Source organism: Crassostrea angulata, chromosome 7, assembly GCF_025612915.1.
Source record: "Crassostrea angulata isolate pt1a10 chromosome 7, ASM2561291v2, whole genome shotgun sequence".
In the NCBI taxonomy this organism is placed as follows: Eukaryota; Metazoa; Mollusca; class Bivalvia; order Ostreida; family Ostreidae; genus Magallana; species Magallana angulata.
In genome coordinates this window covers 36,142,892-36,164,364 of record NC_069117.1, presented here as the reverse complement: position 1 = coordinate 36,164,364, position 21,473 = coordinate 36,142,892, and the positions used below count along the sequence as shown (strand labels likewise).

Here is a 21,473-nt window from a genome sequence, read left to right as displayed (position 1 = left end):
GAAAGTGAATTTTAAGCAGGAGACAATGAAAGAGTATTTTGAAAGGGCTTTGCTGGCAGTAAGTTGCAGATCTTGATACCCAAGTAAGAGAAAGGTGGTGTCTCAGACCGATCCTTTTGCTCTTGCTTGTGGGCGAGTGAGGCTTCCCTGTCAGTTTCTTACAGATGCAAGAAATAAACAAGACTTGATAAGACATTTCTGAGTAAAATATTGGGGAAACTGTTTTCTTTTTATGATAAGTAAGATTGAGTTGAATTTTTATAGTGTCATAACTTTTTTAAATTTTGTACATGCATATGCTTGATCTTATTCCAGACCTTATTAGGATAGACTAGAAGAATTTTATTGAATTTCCATGATTTAAATTTACCATTTCGCCAAATTTTGACAATCAATTATTGTTTGCATTGGAAGTGTGTGTAAATTAAAATTACTTTATATACCTTCCAAAATGTTAACTGAATAGTCTGGTCATTAGAATATGTATTTTTCTTTTCTGTATAATAAATTTTCAATATTATAATGTAAAACCTAGGGAATTTTTTTTAAAATCACATGAAGTGTTTAAAATTAGAGATGCACATGTACATCCTATTATTGAACAATTTGTTTATTCAATTTAGTATAATTTGGTATTTGTATGCATCATATATATAAATATATAGGGTTTTTTCAATGCTATTACATATAATATGATTGTTAATATAAATCTTCTCTGAAGTGGTTTTCATGGAAACTCTTATCTATTTGCAGTTATGAACTATAGAGTATGTATGTAGTATGTATGTTTCTATGAAAACATGCTATTTTCAAAATACATGTGCTAGGAAAGAGAATTTGTGTGTGCGTGTGTATGTATTTTAGTGACCAGTAAATAAGTAAAAACAATTTGATTACTTCAGTATTGTCAACTTTCAACAATTGCTTTTCTTTATCCACATGCATTATATAGAAAAAATGACTTTGTGTTGTAATTTTATTTATGTTGTATATGAAAATACGCAAGTTAAGCTAGAATTTGTTATTTGCAGACCATGCAGCAATTTTTATTGGTCTGTTTCAGTTGTGTTTTTTTTTCCTACTAGTCTATATAGATTCCATTATTTCCATTTAATGTGTATTAGCCTGCATTTGCTTAAGTCAAATGTGCATTTCACAATTCCAAATTTGGACATTTTACCTAAGTATTTTTTAAGAACTATATCAGAAATTGTAATGGCATCTATTCCATATGTATCTGATCATGACGTACGTATTGTAATTTTCTAAATTGTGACTTTTATGCTTAAAACTTTGAAATGTTTTGCTCTGTAAGAATACATGTATTTATTTTTTTACATCATTGAGACTTTAACATGCAATAAAATCGAATCTTAAGTGGACTTGTGTGTGATTTTAATTTTCAAAAATGATAGCAAAAACAATTTCAAAGAAAACAACTGGATGTTTGAAGTTATATAAAGATGTATGCGGTGGTATAATAATTTAATTAACGAAAATAATAATGATGTAAAATATATACAATTCCAGTTTATATTGGCAGGTTTAATCAAAATATTATCGTCGCATAAACAAAAGGTATAATGTAAGTTGATAAAAGCGTTTATTTGATTGTTTTAGGAAGTTTAAGATATCCGTATATAATTTAATTTTTGACAGTTTTATAATGTAAAATGTAAATTAAACGAGAACAAATAATGAATTAAAATTCAACATTAAATTTTATTAACCAAACAAATTTAATATATCCATTAAACTTCATTTTTTGAGCATGTTTAATGAAAATTATACGTTTTATATACAAGAGGTATAATGTTAGTTTACGGAACACTTAAATCTGTACGTATGAGTAAGTTTACAATTTTTCCGACATTATTAAATTTGTTCTTTTACGGAATCCAGTAAACTCATATTAAATGCTAATTATTTTTAAACGTTTTCGGGCACACAATATGTAATACTACATACTTAAATTTTAAATAATCGTAACGTTTAAATTGCATTTAAGGTGAAATTAAACGCGACTTTTCGTGCAGTGATAGTTATCTTTGGACATGTAGCCCCAACCCCGATTCGCCCAAAATATTATAGCAAAGAACATAATGAGTAAATTATTTTGTTATTAGTACATGATTTGTAATAAAATGAGATAAAAATGATTATATTCATTGAAGAATCAATAATTACGAATGCATGCATTATTCTTTTTTTTTTATCAAAACCTCCACGACCTACGATTAATTATAGTCAGTATGGTTGATTAATATAAAATTGTCGGGAAGATAGTTTACGTTCAAAGACAACCGATCTGCATAGAATATTGCGTTCATTTTTGACTCACAAAATTTGTAATCATGAAATAAAACCACCACGGTTCAGATGTCGAACATTTGGATAGTGAGTGTCTTACGCTTACCGACTCGCTGCAGTTTTCTCCATATTTTATTGAAAAATACATGTACTAGAACAGCTGAACGCAGGTGCAACTACATTTATTAGTATTTTTTTCTCTTGATATTTGAATTGTTTCCGTTAATGAAGAGAGAAAGAAAGAGAGGGCAGTGGATGGAAAAGGGAAGTGAAAGAAGGAGAGGAGACAAAGATAGAGGGAGAGAGATATATAGAGATGCAAGAAAACTGCTTAATTTCTTGCTTTAACACGCAAACAACTATATATACACGTATGTACATGCCACGTTTCTAAAGCCCTCTCTTTTCTCATAAGGGTTTCCATATATAGCAGTGGCGTCGGAAGCAAATTGAAAGTGGGGGGAGGGGGCTAAACTAATCCTCTGAAATCTTGACAAGGAAAAAAAACCAAAAACCTAATTCGCAATTCCCTAAATCATGAAAATCCTAATCCGTGGGGGGGGGGGGGGGGGGGGGGGGGGGGGGTGACTATAGTTCCAAAAAAAATGTCTTACCTACCAAAATCCCCCCCCCCCCCACAAATCTTAAAATTCTTGGGGGGGGGGGGGGGGGGGCTATTATACATGTGACTCCAACATCTCAATATTTCCATCTTTTCATTGTAAATTTCGCAAAAATTATCTTTGTTGCAAGAAAAAGTGGGGGAGCTGAACACTCTATGATGCTGTGTGCCCATTGGTTAGGTCTAACTAAGCAAATAAAGTGGGGGGGGGGGGGGGGGGGCTAAGCCCCCTACCACCCCCCACCCCCCGGTTCCGACACCTTTGTATAGGAAACCACTGGTATCACCATTTCTGTTGGTTTTCAATTTTAAAACACGATTTTTTATCCAGTATTTAGAAAAACTTTAAAACAGGATTGGTCTATAGATCATAAGATCATGGAACACTATTATAGATCGACCCTTGTGATCAGTAATCTGTCGTAGATTGGGATATTTCAATATCAATGTTCTTGCTAACAATAACAATGATAGTATAACTCATTGGCGGATCCAGAGGGGGGGTCCGAACCCCCCCCCCCATTCTCTGGGACATATTTTTTTTTAAAATCTTGTAATGCCTATTTAAAGGCAATTTTTCCCATCTATAATATAATTGCTGTAATTATCTCAAAGAAATGCTTTTAAACTTGCTTCTTTGAAGAATTCCTTACAACATACTGTATTTCTTATATGAAAAAAAACCCTAATGATTTTTTTTATCGACAAAAAGTACTCCCCTTCAGCATCCAGTGTTCACTTCCATAAGTAAACATGTGGAAAATAAAAAAAAATTACATAAACGTAAGCAGTATTGCTAAAAACACAGATTTATAATGACAATGTATTTTCTGCTCTATTTCTTTAAAAAAAATCGATTATAGTTCATACAGTTTTGAACTGACAAGCCATCGAGTAAAACGACGTTCAAGTACGAGTACACGCATTCGTTTTACTTTTAAAAGCTGCATTCAAATGTATTTTTTAGTTAATTAACTTAAGTAATTATTATAGAAAAGTTTTACTTCGTTTCATACGAAAAATATCTAAGAATTTTTCTTTGGCCTTGTAAATGATTTTCACTTATTCTTTTCATGAGTTGATCTACTCGGGGGGAGTTGGGTAGAGTTACCCCCCCCCCCCCCGGTAAAACTCAAATTTCTTACGGAAGTAGGGGTGATAGAGTCCTCACCTCCATTGGAAAATATTTTTTTTTTACAAACTAGTAAAATCATCAAAAATTTGCCTGAACCCTCCCCTCCCGGACAAACCTAAATACTACCCCCCCCCCCCCCCTCCCCTGAAAAAATATACTTGATGCACACGTTTCGTGTTACGTTCTAATATCATTGAAATCTAATTGTTATGTCGTTATTCGTTTACTTGGTAAAGTTAAATGAAATATGAAGTATTGTTTGAAAATACAAGATTATCAATTTTTGCGTTAGGCGAAAAGTTATGATATTAATTAATAGTATCCCTCTTTACAACACAAAAAGTTTTATTTAATTCTTATTCTATATGATCATGTACACAGTTGACTGAAGAAAAAAATTAATGAAAAAAATCATATCATGGAATAATATAGGTATTCGACAAACGTAAAAGCGTACACATGTATATACCTTGGGCGTTTCGTATCTATAGACGTGTTGATAAATCTTACCCTGTATTTCTATCATAAAAAGCTTCAGTGACAGGCGTATTAATCAAAATATTAAATTCTAATAGAAAACAAAACTTTGTCAAACTTAAAAGGGATGACATACATATTATAACATTCTCGAATCACCTGACTTCATATAATATGATGAATCAATAGCAGCAATAAGAAAAGTTCTGAACATAATTATAAGGCAAAATGTTAAGTCTATATATATTCATAAATTTTTTTATACAAATAAAAATGACATAAATAAAATGGCAAGCGTGCATATTAAATCGACAGTCGTAAGATTTCTACATAAGAGTTTTCCCTTTATTTTTAAGCCCTTTGCAATTTTTTTCCTTTTTATCTATGCTTGCTATTTAGTACAGGAAAATAAAATACTAACGTAAGAAAAATATTAAATCATCTTCAGGTAAACGGCAGGCGTATGGATTCCGCGTATATTTACCCATGGTTTTTTCTCATGTTGTGTTAATTAAAAAATGTGGTAAATTTTTAATTAATCTGATCATTTATCAAGTTAGAAAACATAAAATATAAATAAAAAAATTTAAAATCATCCACCGGGTAAGCGACAGGCGTGATCTCTTCTTGGCGGGCGTATGCATTCTGCGTAAGAGTTATCTACTTTACCGATTTCACTAATTTTGTGTTAATTGATGAATTTAAAGTCAAGTTTTTATTTCTATTATCGTTTATTAAGCTAAGTGAACTAAAATATCAAAGAAATAATTAAAATAATCCATCAAATAAACGGCAGGCGTATACATTTTCTTGGCAGGCGTATGATTTCTTGGGTAACTAGATTTACCGAAATACCCGTGATTTACCGAAATGCCCAGTGAAAACACCGAAATACCCTTTCACTGGGTATTTCGGTAAATCCCGGGTATTTCGGTAATTCTATGTACCGTGATTTCTTCGTAAGAGCTATCAGCTTACCCGATTTTTACTTATTTTGTGTTAATTAATCAATATAAAATCAACTTTTGATTTCTATTATCATCTATTTAGTTAAAAGAAATAAAATATCAAAGAAAAAAGTAAAATAATCCATCAAATAAACGGCAGGCGTCTAGATTTCCTCGGCAGGCGTATGAATTCTACGTAAGAGTTATCTATCTTTACCAACATTGAACATTTTTGCTAATTTTGTGCTAAATAATCAATATAAAGTCAACTTTTTGTTCTTATGATACTTAATTTAGTAAAGTCAAATAAAGTATCAAAGAAAATATTAAAATAATCCATCAGGTAAACGGCAGGCGTGTGGTTTTCTCTCGGCAGGCGTGTTTTCCCCGGCAGGCGTCGGCAGGCGTGTTTTAGTATGACCCATTAATAACAGTTTTTAAGAAAAACCGGGTCACTAAAACCGGATCCGATCACCCGGGACAAACTTGATAATTCCGTAATAGTTGCGTGTCTATGTTATCCCAAATGGATTTTATTTATGTTTTATTAATGTTAATTAAAGAGAGGAAGCTGAGAAGAAGCTAGGTTGTTGTGATGAACAATTGTTTTAAAGTTCAAAGTGATATCTTTTGATGATAATATTCTATAATGAGTTGAGTGCTTTTCAGGAAACCTTTACAAAGCTTCCACAAAACTTACTTGTCTCATTCAGTACATGGACATCAATCTGATGACTGTTCTATAGTTTTCTTAAAAAGTAGGTATGAATTATAAAATTAAAAGAGTTAAAAAAACCCACAAAAAACCAGCATGCTTATTCGTTCATATTATCACAGCTATTTAAATAATTAGTGCTATATAATATTTACAAAAAAAAAAAAAAAAAAAAAAAAAAAATAGTGCTTTTAATATTTTCTTCAAATATTTATTAAAAGTTAAAATTAATGTGTAACACAAAAACATTACTAACCTTTTCAATTTAATAAATTAGGCTCTAATGAGGATACCTCCTTGTGGTAAGAGCTGGGCAATGTCACAATATTTGTGATAGTTTATTTCATAATTCGGAATTTTAAAGTTTGTCCCGGGTGATCGGATCCGGTTTTAATGACCCGATTTTTTTTTAAAAACTGTTATTAATTGAAGAATTTTTACTTTCCGTTCAATAAATGACTATTTCTTATTAGTATTTCACAATTTTTACCGGAATTAAACGTGAAATGTTCAGTTTTGTCTTATATAAGTCCACAAAACCGTATAATGTTGACCCGGGTTTGCCTACCCATTTTACCAACTTGAAAATCAACAATCGTCGATAAATTTCTAAATACACATTATTTTGCAGAAATATTTACAACGAATACAGTTATACTGTTTGTTGACATATCCTGAAAATTTCAAGTGGATTGGTTGATTATTAACAAAGAAAATTGACAAATATCGATCTGCCCCGGCTTTTATTTTGCCCCGGTCCGGGTTTGCCTACACATTTTACCAAGACTCTATTTTGCTAGAAAATTGTAAATGAAGCGTTGTTTAAAAAGATGTCAAGAGGATTTTTTCCAGAAGTTCGTTTTGAAATTTTAATCTGTATGTAAAGTTGTGCAATTTTGGTAAGAATATCAGGGACGTATATACGTCCCTGAGAATATATAGTAAAATTTAATACTGTAGTGCAACCTGCAATACTGCTGCGCAATACGCCCTCTGGTGAGAGATTGGAACACGCCTCTGTATACGAGTTGTTCTGTGTACGACTTGACTGTAAATCGGTTAATGTTTATCTAACTTCATACATTGAAGAGTAGCCAAGAAAATGTCTACTCTTAGTAAATCAGAATACTTAAAACGTTATACTTCTGATGCAGATGTACCACATGTCAAAAGAAAACGAAAAGACATTCCAGAAAATTTTCGAATGAAAAAGTATGTATTTCTAACGTTTACTCTTTTCATGAATCAGAATGTAAGTTCGTTTGCCCTAAAATGCGTTCACCTATGGTTGACGCGGGTACATCTTGACGCCGTTCGCCCTAGGTCCGTTCGCCCTTCATTTCTTTCGCCTTGTTTTAATACAGGAAAATAAATGTACTAGTTGTATATTTTCATGTTTGTAAAAATTTTGAATACATTTTCAAAATTTAGGAAGAAATATATAATTACACAAAACAACACTACTGGCGTGCGACCAATTCTCGCCGAGTACCATTTCTCGCCAGTACATTGTGACGTCATTTTTCGTATATAACTTTATGTGTTGATAAAATGACGTCACAATGACTGGCGAGAAATGGTACTCGGCGAGAATTGGTCACACGCCAGTATAGTCTGTCCCAAGATATTTTTGCCGCATATTTTCTTAAATTATTCAATATTTATAAATACCTCTTGGTTCAGACGATGTTCATTCAATAGTATGAAAAAATCCCAAGATTTCCCCTTTGAAACGCCCCCTCTAGCTTGTCGGGTATCAGTACACGGCTAAAATTAAAAAGTCTACGAGGTTTTTCCATTGCCAAGGAGATGAAGACGCCCGGATGATAACGTTGAAAAATTGCGCGAGGGGTCCCGAGTATTTCCGAATGGAGAAAAGATGTCAACATTCCCCATTATAAATCTCCGTAGGAAATCTGTTTTCGTTCCTGTGAATTTTTACGAGGGAAAAATGATAATGTGTGAATGAAGTTATCTTGGGAATTTTCCCTTCCATCGATTTTAATTGCACTTCAGTCACAGGTATGTGTATTTTTATTAAAAATCGTTCAAATATGCAGCAAAAATAACTTGGGACAGACTATAATATGTTAGACGGTGCAACCGTTGGGGCGAGCACAGCATGTGATCAAACAATGAATTATGATAAATGAATAAAAATAGAATAATCGTTGTAAATGAATTTGATTGCAAAATAAAATAAAACATACTTATTTTTCAGTAAATTTTCATTATTCGTAGTTTAAAAGATTTTTTATAATTTATTTATTTATAAGTAGAACAATAGTTTAATCTCAGATACAATGTTGTTGAATAATAGAGATTTTAACATAAATGTTCATTGCACTGTCTCTCCGCTTTAAGAGTGATTGTAATGTCTGTTCCTCCCCTTTTTTGCGGTAGACATATGCATTTTTTCTTAAACTTACATATAAAAATTGATCCATCATAGAGCTCCCCCCCCCATGTTAAAAAAAACATAATATTTAATTTTTTTTTCAATTTACACATAGACGCCGTATTTTATTTTCTTAGTTTAAATATATTTTTTCCGTGGGCACGAGTCGACGAGTGAAGTCGTACTCAAATAATTGGGTACAAGTGAACCACATAGTTTTGGGTAGGACCTGACCATTTGAGTACGAGTCGGTTTGGGTATAACTTCACTTGATTCCTGTGACGTCACTCGATTATTTTTGATTGAGAGTGTACTGAGGTGAACTTTAGAGGTAACATTGACTGTATGTCGTATACATCATTATTGTTATATTGTCTTGCTGATTCTTGTGAGAGTGTGACGTGATAAAAATTGCTATGATTACAGGGAACTACTGGGACAATTAAAACAATGCATTAATGGTCCGATTTACTGACGCCAAAAGAATCCATTGAATGAATGTGCAACTATAGTCCGAATTTTCTATTCACACATATAAATTCTTCAAAGATAAAGTAGCTGATCATCTGCTGCTCTTCTTCTTTAGCGACCAATTAATGCCTCAATTTTTTTAATTGTTCAAAACACCATACGAATCATTAAAAAAACATCAAGACAGTTATCTATAATTTAAGTTTTTAAAATCTGACAATTAGACCAACTATGTCTTAAAAAACAAAATCATAAAATGTACGAGCAATTTGAAAATGTAAAAATATTTCATCATTTAAAAAGTTAAAATTAAATGAAATAAAGACAATTAACTTAAAATAATATGGTTTATTAACAAAAGGAGAAAACAAGGTTTACGGCGAACAACAATTAGTGTGGACGGACTCGAGCGAACAGGTAGATAGGGCAAATGAACCTAATACCTCCTTTCATTGATTTCTTAAGCATTTTTTTTTTTTTTTTTTTATTATGATATTACTTTCATTTGCACATACAATATATCATACAATACTTACAACTTTGTGTCAGTTTTACCTATTTTCAATAAAAATGTGTTTGTTGTCAAAATATACTGATTTATTCTAAATTGCAACCATTGCAATTTAGAATCTTTGGTGTATAAAAAAGGAAATGTGAAGATATTTTCCCACTGAAGGTCTGAAATTTCAAAAAACTTTCCCCATTTTACTTTTCCAAGAGGGGTAATTTTTTCTGTAGTAAGAATATTGTAGATATGTTTTGTTCCTTTTTTGTTGTTACAAAATGTTTTAATATTATGAGGAAGAAATGGTCTAGGGCTATTTGTTCCAATTTCAATTTTTAAGCTTGAGAGACTTGCTTTAATTGAATTTCTAAGTGATGCATAATTCAGAAAATTTGTTTTTATCTTAATTTTTTTTTGTAAATCTTGTAAAGAATAAAAATGTCCATTTTCATCAAGCAAATCTGCTATGTATACTATGTTCTTATCAAACCAGTTTGTATAGAAAACTGTTTTATTTTCAATTTTGATTTTCGGGTTGTTCCAAATAGGCTGAGTAATAAATTCATCCCATGATTGAACTTCTAATTTTTCTTGAATTATTTGAAAGACAGTAAATGTATCTTTCCAAAAAGGATTTTTTATTTCCTTTTTAACAACATTAATATAGTCTGATCCAGTTTTTAATATTTTTTCTATAGATACAGTTTTGCCAAGCAGCACTTTCCATTTTGTTTCTTGGGAATAAAGAATTCATTTTATCTATGATGATTTTAATCCCAGATTGTAATTGTTAATATCAAGCATTTTTATACCCCTCGCAAACGAAGTTTGGGGGGTATATAGGAATCACCTTGTCCGTCTGTCCGTCCGTCCGTCTGTCTGTGCAATCGTGTCCGTTCCATATCTTTCTTATGGAGAAACATTGGAAGTTCTTACTTCACAAAAAGATTGCTTATGACGTAAGGGTGTGTCATGACCTTGACCTAAGGTCATTCGGGCAAGGTCAAGGTCATTGGCAGAAAAAATACAAAATTCATGTCCGGTCCATATCTTTCTTATGGAGAATTATTGGAAGTTCTTACTTCACACAAAGATTGCTTATGACCTAAGGGTGTGTCATGACCTTGATTCAAGGTCATTCGGGCAAGGTCAAGGTCACTGGCAGAAAAAATACAAAATTCGTGTCCAGTCCATATCTTTCTTATGGAGAGTTATTGGAAGTTCTTACTTCATACAAAGATTGCTTATGACCTAAGGGTGTGTCATGACCTTGACCCAATGTCATTTGGGCAAGGTCAAGGTCGTTGGGAAAAATAGTGCAAAATTCGTGTCCGGTTATTATCTTTCTTATGGAGAAGCATTGAATGTTCTAACTTCACACAAATATTGCTTAAGACCAAAGGGTGCGCCATGACCTTGACCCAAGGTCATTTGGGCATGGTCAAGGTCACTGGCAGAAAAAGTGCAAAATTTATGTCCGGTCATTGTGTTATGGAGAAGCATTGAATGTTCTTACTTCACACAAATATTGCTTATGACCAACAGTTTTTAAGAAAATAGAGCAGTTGTTATTTATAGAAAATGGCAGTGAAATAGATTCATCCAATATTTTCTATAATTGGAAAAATACACGCATTATGATTTTTATCTTAGCAGGGGGTATCAATTGTGAGCTTGCTCACAGTACCTCTAGTTAAACCTCCATTAATATAGTCTTGCACTACTTGCTTTCTTTTAAGTTAATCTACTTTGGAATGCCATAAAAAATTAAAAAGAGTTTCATTCAGATTTTTCATGAAAGTATTTGATGGGGAGGGTAGAGAAATGAAGAGGTGATTTAATTGTGCAATAAGCAATGATTTTATAAGAGTTATTCTGCCAAGTGGAGTAAGTCGTCGTTTACTCCATTGATTAATGATATGCTTGATTTTTACTAATTTCTTGTCATAATTAAGTTTTGGTATATTTGTTAGGTCCACATCAAAATATATACCTAAAAGTTTAAAGGTGCTTGTCCATTGAAAGTTCATTTCCTCACATAATATATTAGAAGAGTATTTTTTACTACCAATCCAGACAAGTTGAGTTTTTGATATATTTATTTTGAGACCAGAAATTTGATAAAAGTTATTTAACTCTCTAATTGCTTCTCTGAGAGACCTCTCACTGCCATCTAATATAATAAGGGTATCGTCTGCATATTGTGATAACAAAAATTCTGAATTATCTATGTTAATACCATTTATACTTTTATTAGCTCACCGAGACGAAGTCAAGGAGAGCTTATGCTATACCCTCGGCGTCGGCGTCGGCGTCCGGACCTGGTTAAAGTTTTTGTTGCAGGTCCTGTATCTAAGCTATTACTTGTCCTATCTTCACCAAACTTGCATGGGTGATGCATCTGGACCTACTTATGGACTTGAAAGACTTGGATGCTGAATCTGGGTCCTAAATTTCAGATGCTGGAGGAGGTTAAGGTTGTTGGACCAGGTTAAAGTTTTTGTTGCAGGTGCCCTTTGATAGCAATATCTTAGTTACTGCTGGTCCGTACATCACCAAACTTGCATGGATGGTGCGCCTTATGATACTGATGCACCAGACAGGCTTGAGTGCTGAATCTGAGCTATAGGTTTCGGATGCTGGAGGAGGTTAAGGTTTTTGGAGCAGGTTAAAGTTTTTGTTGTGGGTGCCCATTGATAGCAATATCTAAGTTACTACTGGTCCTAACTTCACCAAACTTGTATGGATGATGCGTCTTATGATACTGATGCACCTGACAAGCTTGAATGCTGAATCTGAGCAATAGGTTTCGGATGCTGGAAGAGGTTAAGGTTTTTAGAGCTGGTTAAAGTTTTTGTTGCAGGTGCCCTCTGATGATGATATCTTAGTTACTACTGGTCCTTACTTCACCAAACTTGTATGGATGGTGCGTCTTATGATACTGATGCACCTGACAAGCTTGAATGCTGAATCTGAGCAATAGGTTTCGGATGCTGGAGGAGGTTAAGGTTTTAAGAGCTGGTTAAATAAAGTTTTTGAAACAGGTGCCCTCTGATGATGATATCTTAGTTATTACTGGTCCTTACTTCACCAAACTTGTATGGATGGTGTGTCTTATGATACTGATGCACCTGACAGGCTTGAATGCTGAGTCTGGTTTCGGATGCTGGATAAAGTTAAGTTTTTAGGAACAGGTCACATGTTTAATAGATGATAGTACTATATCAAACTTGCATAGTTGATTTAACTGTTATATGAATGAATCGCAGAGGTAGCTTCAGATGCAGAGCTTGATCTCCATTATCAAGGATGCTAAAAAATAAATCTTAGTTATTACAGGTCCTAACTTCACCAAACTTGAATGGATGGTGTGTCTTATGATACAGATGCACCTGACAGGCATGGATGCTGAATCTGAGCCATAGGTTGCGGATGCTGGAGGAAGTTAAGGTTTTAATTGCTAGTGCCCTCTGATGATGATATCTTAGTTATTACTGGTCCAAACTTCACCAAACTTGCATGGATGATGCGTGTTATGATACCAATGCACCTGACTGGCTTGAATGCTGAATCTGAGCCATAGGTTTCGGATGCTGGATGAGGTTTAGTTTTTTGGAACAGGTCACATGTTTTATAGATGATAGCTTGCATAGTTGATTTAACTTTATTATAAATTAAATGCAGAGGTTGCTTTATATGCAGAGCCTGATCTCCATTATCAAGGATGCTAAAGAAATCTCCTACCTCACCCAAACCAGCTCGATAGATAGATGTGTTTGTTGATAAATGATATAACATGATTCCTATGATATAGTATTGTATGATATGAAACAATATTGTTTGATATGATACAATATGATATCATATGTTATATTATAAAAAGTTATAAAATACGATATGATATTGTATCAATTTTTTGGATATTTTATGATATGATATTGTATCATTATACTGTTATGTATAGTATTGTACATTATGATACAATATTGTATAATATTATATTGTATTTTAATTTATTATTTTATCACATGATACAATTACATAAGATATTGCAAAATATTATATTGTATCCTATGATACAATATTGTATATTCTATAATATTGTATCATACAATATTGTATAATATGATATTGGTTTCAGTAATATAGAATTATATCACATGAAATTGTATTATATGATATTGTAATTTTATATAATATTGTATCATACGATATTGTATATGATATTGGTTTATATGATATATTATCTTATCACATGAAATTGTATTATATGATATTGAAATATATATTATTGTGTCATATGATACAATATGTATAATATAATAATGTATTTTGTAATATTTTGCTTTATCACATAATATTGTATCATTTGATAAGATACAATGTTGGAATCAAATTATATTGTATTATATGATATAATATCATATAATGTATCAAATATGTTTCAGTGTCATTCAATACAATATCATACTATATTATACAATATAATATGTTTCAATGTTATGATGTATTATGTAATATGATATTGTAATATAATACTATATTGTATTATATTTTATGATATTGTATTATGTGATCAAATACAATAAGGTATAACACAATACAATGTCAAATCATACATTACAATATCATATCTCATTATTATTTATTACGGTATTTTATTGTTTTATATGATATATATTATAAATATGACATGATACAATATTTAATTTTATATCATTGTATTGATTAACATATGAACATATGATTATCATAAAAAAAATTTATCAGATGATATACGATATTTTGTCAAAACAGAATCCATGAATTTTTAAGATCATAAAGTATGATTTTCATATAAAATGATAAAGGAGGTCTTACGAAGGTGATGTCTCATAATGGTGATGCTCCGTCTCGGTGAGCTTAGTAATCTATGATTACCTATGTTTATTTTTTAATTCAATAGCTAGTACTTCAGCACATAGTAAAAAGATATATGATGAAATTGGATCACCCTGACGACAACCACACTCTAATTTAAAAAAGTTGGATAAGTGACCTGCTTGTGATACAGAGGAGGAGGTGTTTTGTTGAAAAACTGATATCCATTTTCTGAGAGATGGACCAAAGTTCAAGAATTAAAGCGTTTTATCAATAAATTTCCATGAGACAGAGTCAAATGCCTTTTCAAAATCAATCATTAACAGTAATCCAGGAATGTCATTATTCTCAGTATATTGCATTAAATCATAAACAAGACGAGTATTTTCACCTATATATCTTCCTGGAACAAAGCCATTTTGATCAGTACTGATAATTGGGGATGGTGTAAAAGTAGTCCGGGACATATGTCCCGGACATATGTCCCGCGATGTCCCAATTTTCTATTTCGCGTCTAACTTATTTTCCAGTTACTTTTTTCAAAAACCGTTAATCATATATCAAATGGCATCTTAATTTAAGTTGATGGTATTCTTTCTGCTTCGTAAAAAAACACTAATAAGTTAAAAATCGCCACTTTTCCTTCGTCGAAAGTGTAAATGTAGTCCCGAGAAATCGACAATGTTTTTTTGATTTCCGGTTTTTGTTTTGCCTTTGTATATACATTAAATATACATATTTCTGTATGTTTATATACTGTATTTGAATATCAAATATTGTTTTATAATATAAACATAATTATTAAGTCATTCTCAATCCCTAAGATAATTGTTTACACATTTCTTCGCGGGACATAGCAGTTCACAAGAAACAGAAAAGAAAAAGTAAAACCGAAAACCCTATAGGGGTAGTATATACAATTCCGTATAACGATTCTGTAAAGGATGTTAGCCGGTATAGCACCACATTTATATATCATATACCTTGCCCAGCTCTTGCCACGTGGAGGCCTCCTTTATTAAGAGCCATTTAATTGTTGGAAAAATAGTAAAACATATTTGTTAAGCCAGTTAAAAGCACTAAATCTATTATTTACATGTGCACATTTTACAGACGTTTTATATTATCCAATGGGCACTAGTGTCTGAAACCTAGTCACCTTATAACGAGCACAAGCAAAACATATCTATGTATTTAAATAAATAATGGAACACATTTACATATATTCATTGTAGATCTGGACTGGTGATAACATAAAAATGTATCAGCTTATTTCTCGCAGGCACAACACCAAGAAAAGCTTGTAGAGTATTCTCCCGCAATATTCAAATTTATTGATTAAGAGTTTAAAAATGGACTTCGAACAGTACAACATATCCCATTGCCAGAACGATGATACTGTAAAAAAAGAAGAAGTTTTATTTATTGTTTTATTACATCAAAAAACCAAGCTGACCCGCGAGAAAGTTAAAGAAACCCGACATAGTGGCGGTACTTTAAAAAGTCCACCCTACGCTTCGATGCAGACCTTGGTACAAGGTAATTTATGGAGAAAAATTAATGATGAGACAATAATTGTTACAATTTTAGCCCATTCGTGGTCATACCTTAATTCTAATATTGAGACAATAATTATTGTAACAACAAGTAAAATAATCAAATAATTATTCAATGATTTTGAGAAGATAATTGCTGTCGGAATCCTTTAATTAATGATTGAACGCATTTTCTAGTATCAAAATAATATAAATAAAATTACTATTAATAATAATACTAATATTTGCTTACAAATATATATTTTTTCAATTCATCTCAATATTATATGAAATTATTGATAAACGTGAATTTTATTCGGAACTCTTACATGTAACTTTGTTGGGTTTCCAATTGTACTATATCTTTTCAGCTGTGCGTAAACTTCAATGTCCCGCAGGGAAAAGTGTAAATAACTGCTTTTAAGGTTAAAAGTTGATAAATAATTAATATTTCTACCATAAACAAATAATAAGGAGACAACAACAAGAAAAAACACATAGAAATATGTATATTAAATGTATATACAAAGGCAAAACAAAAACCGGAAATCAAAAAAACATTGTCGATTTCTCGGGACTACATTTACACTTTCGACGAAGGAAAATTGGCGATTTTTAACTTAAAAGTGTTTTTTATGAAGCAGAAAGAATACCATCGACTTAAATTAAGATGCCATTTGATATCTAATTAACGGTTTTTGAAAAAAGTAACTGGAAAATAAGTTAGACGCGAAATAGAAAATTGGGACATCGCGGGACATATGTCCGGGACATATGTCCCGGACTACTTTTACACCATCCCTGATAATTGAACTGATTATTGTTTTCATTCTTTGAGCAATGCAGCCTGACCCTATTTTATAAACTACATTTAATAAAGAGATTGGCCTCCAATTTTTCATGTAAAATTTACTTTTTCCATCTTTTGGTATGCAGGTGATTATACCCTGCTTTTGTGTAACAGATAACTCCCCTAGATTGTATCCGTTATTTATTGATCTAATAACAAAGTCTCCTAAGTATTGTCACTTCCAGGACTCTTATTATTCGACATTTTTTTCAATACGTGAGAGGCTTCATTATAAGTTATTTCACCTTCAAGGGTATTTCTTTGAGTATCGCTTAATTTGAAAATTTCAGAGTCTGATTCTAGAATCTCATTTAAATCGTAGTCTTGAAATTCACCTTTGTTTTGATATAGATTTCTATAACAATTTTCTATCTCTAACAGGATTTCCTTTTGTCCATTAATTTCTTCGGAACAATCTTCTTTTATTAATTTTGGGACAATTTTATTTACAAAATTTCTATTCTCAAGATTAAGAAAGTAACTTGTTGGTTTCTCTCCTTCACAGGTCCATTTAGCTCTTGATCTTACTAGACTTCCCATAAGTTTGTGATTTCTGATATTTTCTAATTCTTTCTTTTTAAAATTAATTGTTTGAATGTTTTCTTTGTACTTTTCCTCCAACTGTTTTATTTGGTTTATTAAAAATTTCTCCTTTTCGTTATTTTTCTTTTTGGCATAGCTAGAATATGATATACATTTGCCCATGATTTCCATTAATAGTGTTTCAAGAAAGAGCTGGTCATTGACAGTGAATTGAATTTCATCATTTGGAATTTTGTCAATAGATGCATTGTTATATACAGGTACTGCATAATTTTGTTTTATTTCTTGTATTTTTTTATTAACAACATCTAGGAATTCCTTATCATATAAAAGTGCATTATTGAACTTCCATAAACCTTTTCCATGTGTAAATTCATTAAATTTTAGACTAAGGAGTACTGGTGAATGATCTGACTTATAACTTGCTATGATTTCACTTTCTTGTGACATACACAGTAGGGTATTTGATATTAAAAAGAAATCTAGTCTTGCTTGTTTAAGAGGGGTTGGTTTACGCCATGTATACCTTTTCTTATCAGGGTGAGTTTCTCTAAAAATGTCAATAAGATTGAATTGATTTATTTTTTCTATTACTTTATCTCTTGCTTTAGGATTGTTAAGATGAAGATACCGGTAATTGTAATAATCCATATCGGGATCCATAATAAGATTAAAATCACAAACAACTATTATGTCTTTATTTCCTATTTCACTTACAATTTCAAAGAGTTCTTCATAAAAAAGGGGTACGTGTGTCCTCATTTGGACCATACACTGTGATCAAACTTAAACGATGGCTTTGAATGTTGAGGTCTAGTACCACAAAATTTCCAGAATCATTTGTAAAATTCTTATGTACTTTATATTCAAAATTGTTATTGAAAAAAATTGCTACTCCTCTGGACTTTGAGGTAAAAGAATTGAAATAAACTTCATTGCTCCATTCGTTTTGAATACTATCTTCCATATCACAAGTGAAATGAGTGTCTTGTAAACATAAAATATTGCATTTGGTTTGTCGATAATATTGAAAGACATCTTTTCTTTTCTTAAATTTGTGCAGACCCTGACAGTTAGCAGATATAATTTTTACCGAAGACATGTTACAGAAAAAGTTTGCTTACCTAGTTGTATGATTCGCTGGAAATACAACAACACGGTCAAAAATTGTCCAATAATTATACTAGTCTGAGGTTGATACATGATTGAGAAAGGAAACATACAGAAGGGGGAAAGAAAAGGAGTGCTTGATTGCTGGGTTTAATGTGAAAGGCACGTGCTGATGTACGGTGAATTTGGTTGAGGGGTAGAATGTTTACATTGGATATGCCGACACGTTACTAAAATTAGAGTAAACAATGGTAGACATAAATATTTCCGGAATTAAATTATAGGCATAGTTAGAATGAAAAGTCGGCATTTGAATTAATAAATGGGATCTTTTCATGTGTTTGAAAATACACATACAGTTTTTTTTTCAAAATACGTAATTATAAACACAAGTAATTCGGACATTGTCCTTAATAGATTTTAGTGTGAATGAGGAAAATTCAGTTATTTCCCGGAGTCACTTGGATCATCTAGTTTGTTAACAAGGTCACAAACCAAGTTTTCCATGATGGAAAAACGGGCTGGGTCAATGTGCGAGCGCCCCATCCATCGCGTTAAAACAATTGCAACGTCGTTGATTCGATTGTCTTGGAGGTACCTTAGCATTCTCCGTCTTGCCCCATGTTCCCAATCGTCGTGGTAATTTTCGATAGTTTTTCCACTTTGGTCGCAAAACCTGTATATGAGGATTCTGCTGTCGCAACTTGCAGCATAAGGGTCTATTGATGTTTTTTTGTAGATATTCAGGGCCTCGTCCGAGGACTGAATATTAGCACCAACCGCCATAAAGTCAGACCCGTCTTTCTGCACCGGTTCAGTAGAGACAACCACAACGTCGTCCAAGGACTGATATTCCTCTGAGGGAATTTGCAAGGCATCCGCACTGGAAATAAGGGGTACCTCTTTCTTAAGTATGAAGTCGACACTTCAACCCAACAACACCTCAGCCACAGACACAGAATGGTTCAACAGGTTGGGACCAATTGTCCAAATATTTATATAATTATAATTATAGCTTAAATGGGATATAGATTTGGGGTGCAAAAAGTGAAAAATTTTCGTTTGGTTATTTTTTATATAAATCAAATGCATATCAAATGCTGCAACTTTTGGTCTGCAAATTTTATATAAGGAGTGTGAATAAAATAGGAAACAAAACCTGGGCCAGGCCGTGATTTTCGAATCTGAAAACCGGGTTTTGCTGTTTTCTTAAAAGATAGTTTTTTGTTTTGTACAAAATTTACAGGAATACTTAATTACATAATATTTTGTATTTAATGAAGTTTTTATCATCAAACAATACGTTTTCCAGTAATTACATGTATACTATTACCGATTGTCAATATCCTGGTGTCTAAAATGGGTAGCAAGCCCTGGTTACTAATTTTGGTAGTTTACAGCTAATTGCATTGTGTAAATTGAAAAGTTGTGTTTTTATAGCTCACCGAGCTGAAAGCTCAAGTGAGCTATTCTGATCACATTTTGTCTGTCGTCCGTCTGTCTGTCTGTCTGTCCGTAAACTTTTCACATTTTCAACATCTTCTCAAGAACCACTGGGCCAATTTTAACCAAACTTGTCGCAAAGCATCCTTAGCCTATGGGGATTCAAAGTTGTGAAAATTAAGGACCACGCCCTTTTGCAAAGGGAGATAATTAGGAATTTATGAAAATTTTCGAGAAATTTTCAAAAATCTTCTTCTCAGAAACTAATCAGCCAGGAAAGCTGAAACTTGTGTGGGAGCATCCTCAGGTAGTGTAGATACAAAGTTGTGAAAATCATGACCCCGGGGGGTAGGGTGGGGCAACAATGGGGGGTCGAATTTAACACATGAATATATAGAGTAAATTTTTAAAACATCTTCTTCTCTGAAACTAATCAGCCAGGAAAGCTAACACTTGTGTGGAAGCATCCTCAGGTAATGTAAATTCAAAGTTGTGAAAATCATAACCCCTGAGGGTAGGGTGGGGCCACAATGGGGGGTCGAAGTTTAACATAGGAATTTATAGAGATAATCTTTAAAAATCTTCTTCTCAAAAACTAATCAGCCAGGAAAGCTGACACTTGTGTGAAAGCATCCTCAGGTAGTGTAGATTCAAAGTTGTGACAATCATGACCCCAGGGGATAGGGTGGGGCCACAATGGGGGGGTCAAACTTTTACATAGGAATATACAGAGTAAATCTTTAAAAATCTTCTTCTCATGAACCATAAGATCAGGAAAACTGAAACTTGTGTGGAAGCATCCCCAGGTAGTGTAGATACAATGTTGTGAAAATCATGACCCCCGGGGGTAGGATGGGGCCACAATAGGGGGGGGGGTCAAACTTTTACATAGGAATATATGGAGTAAATCTTTAAAAATCTTCTTCACAGGAACTAATCAGCCAGGAAAGCTGAAACTTGTGTGGAAGCGTCTTCAGGTTGTATAGATACAAAGTTGTGAAAAGTATGTCCCCCGGGGGTAGGATGGGGCCACAATGGGGGGTTGAAGTTTAACATAGGAATATATAGAGTTAATAGAGTTAATCTTTAAAAATCTTCTTTTCAGACACTAATCAGCCAGGAAAGCTGAAACTTGTGTGGAAGCATCTTCAGGTAGTGTTGATACAAAGTTGTGAAAATCATGACCCCCGGGGGTAGGGTGGGGCCACAATGGGGGGTTGAAATTAAACATAGGAATATATAGAGTAAATCTTTAAAAATCTTCTCAGAAACTAATCAGCCAGATGATTCTTTATAACTGTTAAGATTTTGCCCCAGGACAATTCTTTGGCTTTACAAGAAGGTTCAGAGTTTGATGTAGGTTTATATCCCATATATAAACTATTGTTAAGGATCTTTTTGAGAACTGCAATACTCAACATATGATATGACTATAAAATCATCCTGTTAGAAAAGGGACTAATGATTATAAACATAAGAATATCCAGGGGGAAAATGGATTTTATTTATACAGGATCTACATGTATTATTGTACATTGTCCAGATAGTTTGT

The 21,473-nt window shown here is 32.6% G+C and overlaps 2 protein-coding genes across 3 annotated transcripts in view; one reads left to right on the top strand and one right to left on the bottom strand.

Annotated features, from left to right (window-relative positions):
- The first annotated feature begins 7,280 nt into the window (after positions 1–7,280).
- Positions 7,281–21,473, top strand: part of LOC128191718 (BUD13 homolog) — a 74,885-nt gene continuing 60,692 nt past the window's right edge. Inside the window, exons 1-2 of one of the 2 annotated variants that reach the window (XM_052863935.1) lie at positions 7,289–7,418; positions 19,218–19,450. In XM_052863935.1, coding sequence (XP_052719895.1) covers positions 19,392–19,450 — 59 coding nt within the window. In that variant the 5' untranslated portion in view covers positions 7,289–7,418; positions 19,218–19,391. Of the gene's footprint in view, positions 7,419–19,217; positions 19,451–21,473 lie in introns of both variants that reach the window. The other variant, XM_052863934.1, reaches the window with a different exon arrangement.
- LOC128191719 (uncharacterized) lies at positions 15,079–18,619 on the bottom strand. Its single transcript, XM_052863936.1, has 2 exons — positions 16,305–18,619; positions 15,079–15,838 (listed from the first exon to the last, which is right to left on the bottom strand). Exon 1 carries the CDS (start codon positions 18,137–18,139, stop codon positions 16,991–16,993), a length of 1,149 nt encoding a protein of 382 aa, XP_052719896.1. The 5' UTR covers positions 18,140–18,619; the 3' UTR covers positions 15,079–15,838; positions 16,305–16,990.